General features: G+C 45.7%; 1 protein-coding gene across 4 annotated transcripts in view; it reads left to right on the top strand.

Annotated features, from left to right (window-relative positions):
- Positions 1-297: 297 nt before the first annotated feature.
- LOC103553614 (zinc finger protein 550) overlaps positions 298-7,521 on the top strand; it is a 33,435-nt gene continuing 26,211 nt past the window's right edge. For 2 of the 4 annotated variants that reach the window (XM_070633512.1, XM_070633513.1), the window contains exons 1-3: positions 337-627; positions 1,189-1,227; positions 3,293-3,419. In XM_070633512.1, the coding sequence (XP_070489613.1) occupies positions 595-627; positions 1,189-1,227; positions 3,293-3,419 (199 nt within the window). In that variant the 5' untranslated portion in view covers positions 337-594. Of the gene's footprint in view, positions 628-1,188; positions 1,228-3,292; positions 3,420-7,521 lie in introns of all 4 variants that reach the window. The other 2 variants (XM_070633508.1, XM_070633514.1) reach the window with 2 other exon arrangements.

Below are 7,521 nucleotides of genomic sequence, written 5' to 3'. Positions count from 1 at the left end.
ATCCCCACCCCGCACCCGGGAAACCCCGACGTCGCCCGCGACCCCCAGGCCAGCAGAGGGTCCCCGTGTGGGGTCGGACTTCCACGCGAGCCCCAGACCCCAGCGTGGACCGTCGTCGGCTCCCTTTTGCACCCCTGCGGGGACAGTGTTGGTACTCGCAGGGCTGAAAGCCGCCGCAGCCACGCGGCCCAAACGCGACGGCCAAGACTCCGCGGTCCTGGTGCCGGGCGTCCTTCGGGGCGACCTGCGTTGCCGTTAGAACTACGTTACCCATAATGCCCGGTGACACGCGCCCAAGAGTGCAGCCAATGAACGCCCGGAAAACAGGGCGTTTCCGCTTTGGGACCGTAGGCTCGGGGCGGGACTTAAGGCATCGCTGTGGTGGCTGACACTTTGCCCTCCAGTCAGCGGCGATCTCAGTCTTTTAGGGGCTCGGCGTCGAGCTTCTGGTGACCAGACTAAGAAAGGGCTGGGAGAGGGGTGGTCCCCACTGCACAGCGGCTGGTCTGAGGGTCGGCGGCCGTGGATGGCCGCCGTGAGCGGGCCCTGGCTCTGTCGTCAGCCACTTAGGACCCCGCTTCGCCCCCGAGGCCGATGGCGGCGGCCGCGCGGAGGGAGCCGGCTCAGGTGAGCGCTCGGCTCCGGCCCGCCCCGCCCGCAGCGCAGGCCGAGCTCCAGCCCTCGGGCGGGCGCTGCTCCCGGGCCTGCCGCCCAGGCCCCAGGGCCGGGCCGGGGAGGCGCTCGTGGGAGGGGTCCCCATCTCTGAAAGCCAGTATGATGAGGTGTGACAGGCAGCGGGACCTGTTTGTGTAAAGTCGTGGAGGGGCTACTGACCCAGAAACATTCGCTCCTGGAACGGCAGAGTGAGGAGTTTTACTTTCAACCTCTGGTAGCCGTGGAGGGGTGTGAATAGAAGATGCACATCATCTGAGTTAGACTTTCACACCTCTCAAAGTTGCTCAGAGTTAGAACAGGCTGGAAAGGGGATGATAACACTGAGGCACGGGGAGATTGAGTCCTTGTCCAGGGTCACCCAGCTGTAAGAGTCAGCACTGAGGACTGAGGCTCAAAGATAATGCCGTCATCCCAGGTCACCTGGCTCCAGGGTTGGGCAGGGATACAGGGAGGCCTGAGCCGGTGGGGCCCTGACCTGGTCACATCCCTCCAATGACCTCTCCCCTCCCACAGATCCCGGTGACTACGGAAGTACTTACGGACTGTACGCAGGTGAGTGAGTGGAGGTGTTCCAGGCCCTCAGTGGTCCTGACCCCACCCTTTGTCTCTGGGCTTGTGTCCTGGGACTCTTCACCTGCCGCTCTTCCAGTCCTTGGGCCTGGAGACCCTGCAGAAACCCAAAGCCAGGGTGGTAAATCCAGGCTGGAGGTTATATGGAATGGTTTCTATTGCGGGCGGCCAGTACAAGGAGATTTAAAAGATTGTTCCAGACAGAGATACCGGAACGTGCTAATGCTGGGAGTTGAGACTGAGCTTGTTCAGGGGACTGCAGTTTTCCTGTCTCCTGACTCCTGAGAAAGAAAGGAGAACTGAGAGCAGATGGGAAGGTGTCAGGCCTGGAATGGCTCCAGGGGAAGTTGGGTGTCTCTTCTGGAGGTGATGGGACAAATAGGAGGTTGGGGGTGGGAGACAGTGATCTGACCCAGGTCTCGGCAGGCTCTCTGTGGCTGCAGCATGGAGAGCAGTCTGGGGGCGTGGGGAGGCAACAGGAATAACACGGAAGAGGTAACTGCAGTACTTCAGGTGGGTGTTGGTGGTTGCACCAGGGTGGTGGTCCTCGAGGTGGGAGAACTGGTTGGATTCTGGATCAGTTTTTTAATTAGGCCCACCTAGAATTTCAGATTTTGAGGATGAAGCAGAGAAAGGTGGAGGCCAATGGTGACTTCAAAGTTTTGGGGTTTAGCAGCTGGAAGGATGGAAACTTCATTAACCAGTATATTAAAGTTGGTAGTAAGGTTAATTTTCCTTGAGGATATCAGTTTTGTTTTTGGCTATGTTAAGAGTCTGAGATGTTTCAGAGAACAATTAGTGGGTGGCCACACAGGTCTGGAACTCCGAGGAGGGGTTCTGTATGGACGCATCCGAAAGGTGGTGGCCACTGTCTGCGCTGGGGTGTAGCTGTGGGTCACAGTTAGGGGGGGATCATGGTCATCATGGTAATGGTATTAGCAGCCCAGCAAGGGGAAGGTGGGGTTAGGGTTAGGGTCTCATGCTTGGGTCCCTGGGTGGGCTGGTGGGCATCACAAACACAGCTGAGCGAGAGAAGTGGCTGTGGGAAGGCCGTAGGAGAGGAGATGATCTGTCAGGTGGCCAAGGCTTCCATGGGAAGTGTAGGCATGAGAGGAATGCAGAGTAATCGAGACAAGATGACAGTGAGGCCAGGATTAGTGCTTATTCACTGCTCTGTGGGCTCTCCAGGATTTTGTTGTGATCTTGGTGTGTCTGGGGTGTTTCAGTCAGACTGGCAATTTAGCACAGGAGCGCAATTCACCATCTGGGTAAGTCACTGGGCCTGGGGTGGAGGACCTCTAGGGCTGGGCTTTGAATGATGATTAGATGGAGAAAGGGAGCCTGTGACTGCTGAGGGGACATCAAGTGCAGCACAAGTGGAAGAGAGCCATGGGTGTCTGTGATCTGCAGGTGGTTCTCAGTGGCTGAGATTGAAGCAAGGAGAAGAATTGGGCAGGGAGGCCTTCAGAGCAGGTTTCGTTCCTTCTGCCAGTTGGGATCATCAGTGGTCTGGGTAGTACTGGATCCAGTTTGAATTTACCAGCACCGTCTGGATGACATGTGCTGAGTAACATTGGGGAGGCCGGGGAGATGCCTGTGGTGTGGGCAGAAGGGTAGAAGTGGCTGCTGGAGTGAGACTGAGAGAGAGGTGTGGTAGATAGAGTGACAAGGAGAAAGAGTGTGAACTGAAGGACCTATGGCCATAACATTGAGGACGTAAGAGTGAAGGGCGAGCCCACATTTGGTTGTGTCTGAGAGGCATAATCTGGGGGACTCCAGAAGAATTGCCTACAGTGGGCCATACACCCTAGTGCCAGGCCCACTGTTAGATGGTTTCTCCCTGCCCACCTGCCTGTCGTTACTATGAGCAGACACGCTAGTCATGATGCCGTGAAAGGAGGGCAGGCATCTGTGGCACCAGGGCCAATATTTCCTCTAAGGTGGGGATTTTGGGAGGAGGGTGAGCAGAGGTTGGATGTGTGGGTAGAGGAACTTGGGGTCCTAGGAGAGAAGTTGATCATGGAATGATCTGTCCGCATCATGGCAGGACTGTGTGACCTTTGAGGACGTGGCCATCGACTTCTCCCAGGAGGAGTGGGGGATCCTAGATGAGGCTCAGAGACGCCTGTACCACGACACAGTGCTGGAGAACTTTGCACTTATAGCCTCTCTGGGTAAGGCCCTTCACCCACCCCAGTGACCTGGTCCCTCTCTGTCCTCTTTTCCCCCAGAGGCAGCTCTGTTCTTGCCACAGCTGGACTGTGGGCTCTGCTAACTTCCCCACTTCCTATTCTTGTGTGCTATGGATGCCAGTGCTGAGCTGTGTGCGCTGCCCTGAGCAGCCAGAAGTCCTTTTGCCCCAAGGTGTGCAGGAGAGGGCCTGAGATTCAGGCGTCTGGCAGTCAGCCTGATGCATCTCTCCTTGTTTGTGCTCTCACTGGCAGGAGGAAAGTATGCATGGCACTTTGTGTTGCAAGTTCTGATTGAGTTAGTCGTTTTAATAATATTGACATTGGGTATCAAGTCCTGATGGATAGGGCCACAGCATGCGGGTTGTAGTCCATGAGGCACCCTTTAGTTTTTCCAGATTTAAGAACAGGCACGATTGGGCTATAGAATGGGGAAGCAGTGAGGATAATCACCCCTTTATTTATTAGATTTTATATAATAAGTTTTAATCCTTGAAGGCCCTGTTTTAACTTACATTGGGCTGTATTAACTGTTTTTACTGAGTAGCCTATGGGGTGCTGTCTTATGAAGTCAGTTTGTGTCAAAGACTTATGTTAATTTAAATTTATCATCATCATGTTAGAGCATCTGTGCTCAGTATGGGATATTTTCGGGTAGTGGGTGCTATGACATTGGGAAATTTAGGAAAGGCTACAGTTCAAGTGAGGCATATCTGTTTTTCTCTGTTTTATATTTGGTTACTTTTCTAGCAGTATGGGGGTACGGTGAGTAAAAGGAGCGGGATCCCCAGGTATAATTTGAGCCCCACTAATGATTATGTTTATGAAGTTTGGCCTTTGGTGCCTTTTAGTAAATGTTTAAGGTTATTTATTTATTTATTTTTTTATGTTTAAACTGCTTTATTGAGGAATGATTAACATGTAAAAAGCTGTACATATTTCATGTATACAACTCAGTGGGTTTGGGGATAAGTATATACCCTTGAAACCATCATCACCATCAAGGCCTAAACATATCCATCGCCTCCCAGAGTTTCCTCCCATTTAATATTTATTATTTCTACCGTTTATTATTATCAGTATTAATTTTTAATAAATTAGGTAGGTGTGGTAAGAATACTTAACATAAGATTTCGCCTTGTAGCCAATGTTGACTGTGCATTACAGTATTGTTGGCTGTAGACCCTGCTGTGTAGCAGATCTCCAGAACTTATCATCTTGCTAATTGAAACTTTGTACCCTTCAACCACCACCTTCCCGTTTTCCCCTTCCCCCAGCCCTGGGCAAGCACCATTCTACTATTTGCTACTATGAGTTTGACTGTTTTAGATTCCACGTATAAGTGAGATCATACAGTATTTGTCTTTCTGTGTCTGGCTCATTTCACTTAACTTAGTGCCCTCAAGATCCATCCAAGAAGGAAATAGCAGGATTTCCTTCTTTCTCATGGCTGAATAGTATTTCATTGTACGTATATATGACGTTTTCTTTATCCATTCAACTGTCGGTGGCCGTTAAGGTTTTTCTGTATCTTGGCTTTGTGATAATGCTGTCATGACCGTGAGAGTGCTGGTATCTCTTGGCGAACTTGATTTAAATTCCTGTGGATAAATACCCCAAAATGGGATTGCTGGATCATATAATAGTTCTGTTTTTAATTTTTTGAGCAATCTCCATACTGTGGTCCATAATGGCTGTACCAATTTACATTCCTACCAAAAGTGTACTAAGTTTCCGTTTTCTCCACATCCTTGCCTACATTTGTTATCCTTTGTTTTTTTCTTTTAATAATAGCCATCCTAACAGGCGTGAGGTGATATCTCATTGTGGTTTTGATTTGCATTTCCCTGATGATTAGTAATGGTAAGCACCTTTCCATATACCTGTTGGCCATTTGTATATCTTTGGAGAAATGTCTATTCAGGTCCTTTGCCCATTTTTTAATTGGATTACTTGTTTTTTTGCTATTGAGTAGTATGAATTCCTTATATAGTTTGGCTATTAACCCCTATCAGATACATGGTTTGCAAATATTTTCTCCCGTTCTGTAGGTTGTCTTTTCATTTCAATAAAGTTGTTGATTATTTCCTTTGCTGTAGAGAAGCTTTTAGTTTGATGTAGTCCCAATTATTTATTTTTGCTTTTGTTGTCATATCCAAAAATTCGTTGCCAAGACCAATGTCAAGGAGCTTTTCCCCTATGTTTTCTTCTAGGAATTTTATGGTTTTAGGTCTTATATTTGAATTTTTAATCCGTTTTGAGTTGATTTTTGTGTATGGTGTAAGATAAAGGTCCACTTTCATTTTTTTGCATGTGGACATCCAGTTTTCCCAGCACCATTTGTCAAACAAGCCACTGTTTCTCACTTTGTATTCTTGGCCCCTTCTCAAAGTTTAGTTGACTGTATATTCATGGGTTTATTTCTGTGTTTTCTATTCTGTTCCATTGGTCTATGTGTCTGTTTTTATGCCAGTACCACACTGTTTTGATTACTGTAGCTTTGTGACATAATTTAAAACCATGAAGTGCAATGCTTCTGGCTTTGTTCTTCTTGCTCAGGAATACCTTGGCTATTCAGGGTGTTTTGTGGTTCCATATGAATTTTAGGATTGTTTTTTCTACTTCTGTGAAATATGCCATTGGAATTTTTAACAAGATTGCATTGAATCTGTAGAACGCTTTGGGTAGTATTGACATTAATTAAGAATATTAATTCTTCCAGTCCATGAATGGAGGGTATCTTTCCATTTATGTGTGTCATCTTTAATTTCTTTCATCGATGTTTTATAGTTTTCAGTGTACAGATCTTTCACCCTCCTTGGTTAGATTTACTCCTAAGTATTTTATTCTTTTTTGATGCTATTGTACAAAGGATTGTTTCTTAATTTCCTTTTTGCATAGTTTGTTGTTAGTGTATAAAAATACAACTGATTTTTATATGTTGATTTTGTATCCTGAAACTTTACTGAATTCATTTATTCTAACAGGTTTTTGGTGTAGTTGTTAGGGTTTACTGTATATAAGATTATGTTATACACAAACAGGTAATTTTACTTTTCCTTTCTGGTTTGGATGCCTTTTGTGTCTTTTTCTTGCCCAATTTCTCTAGTTAGGACTTCCAGTACTGTGTTGAATAGAAGTGGCAAGACTGGTCATCCTTGCCTTGTTCCTGATCTTAGTGAAAAAGTTTTGAACTTTTCACCATTGAGTATGATGTTGGCTGTGGGCTTCTCATATATAGACTATATTATATTGAAATATGTTCCTTCTATATGTATTTATTGAGAGTTTTAATCATGAAAGGATGTTGAATTTCGTCACGTGCTTTTCCTGTATTTATTGAGACAATCTTATGATTTTTATCCTTCATTCTGTTAATGTGGTGTATCACATTTATTGCGTTTGTGGAAATATCTTTTCATCTCAGGGATAAATCCTGGTTCAACATGGTGTATGATCCTTTTATTGTGCTGTTGAATTTGGTTTAGTAGTATTTTGTTGAGGATTTTTGCATATATGTTCGTCAGGGATATTGGTCTGTAATTTTCTTGTGTTGTAGTGTTCTTATCTTGCTTTGGTATGAGAGTAACACTGGCCTTGTAAAAGGATTTTAGATGTGTTCCTTCCTTTTCAACTTTTTGGAGGAGGATTGCTGTTGAAGGTTTCATAGAATTCACCAGTGAAGCCATCAAATCCTTGGATTTTCTTTTTTGGGAGGTTTTTGATTACTGCTTCAATGTCCTTACTCATTTTTAGTCTGTTCAGATTTTCTACTTCATCATGACTAGGTCTCAGTAGGTTGGTTGTTTCTAGGAATTTATCCATTTTTTCTTCTAGGTTATCCAATTTGTTGGTGTGCAATTGTTTATAGTAGTCTCTTATGATTCTTATATTTCTGTGGTAATAATTTTAATGTCCCCTCTTTCATTTATAATTTTATTTGTTTGAGTCTTCTCTCTTTTTTTTTGCTTACTCTAACTAAAGCTTTGTCAATTTTATCTTTTAAAAAGAACTCTTAGTTTTGATCTTTTCTATTGTTTTTCTAGTCTCTTTCTATTTCTGCTTTGATCTTTATTTCCTTCCTTCT

Source organism: Equus przewalskii, chromosome 9 (assembly GCF_037783145.1).
Source record: "Equus przewalskii isolate Varuska chromosome 9, EquPr2, whole genome shotgun sequence".
NCBI classification, from domain to species: domain Eukaryota; kingdom Metazoa; phylum Chordata; class Mammalia; order Perissodactyla; family Equidae; genus Equus; species Equus przewalskii.
Note: the sequence above shows the minus strand (reverse complement) of the source record. Positions and strands in the feature narration are given on the sequence as shown.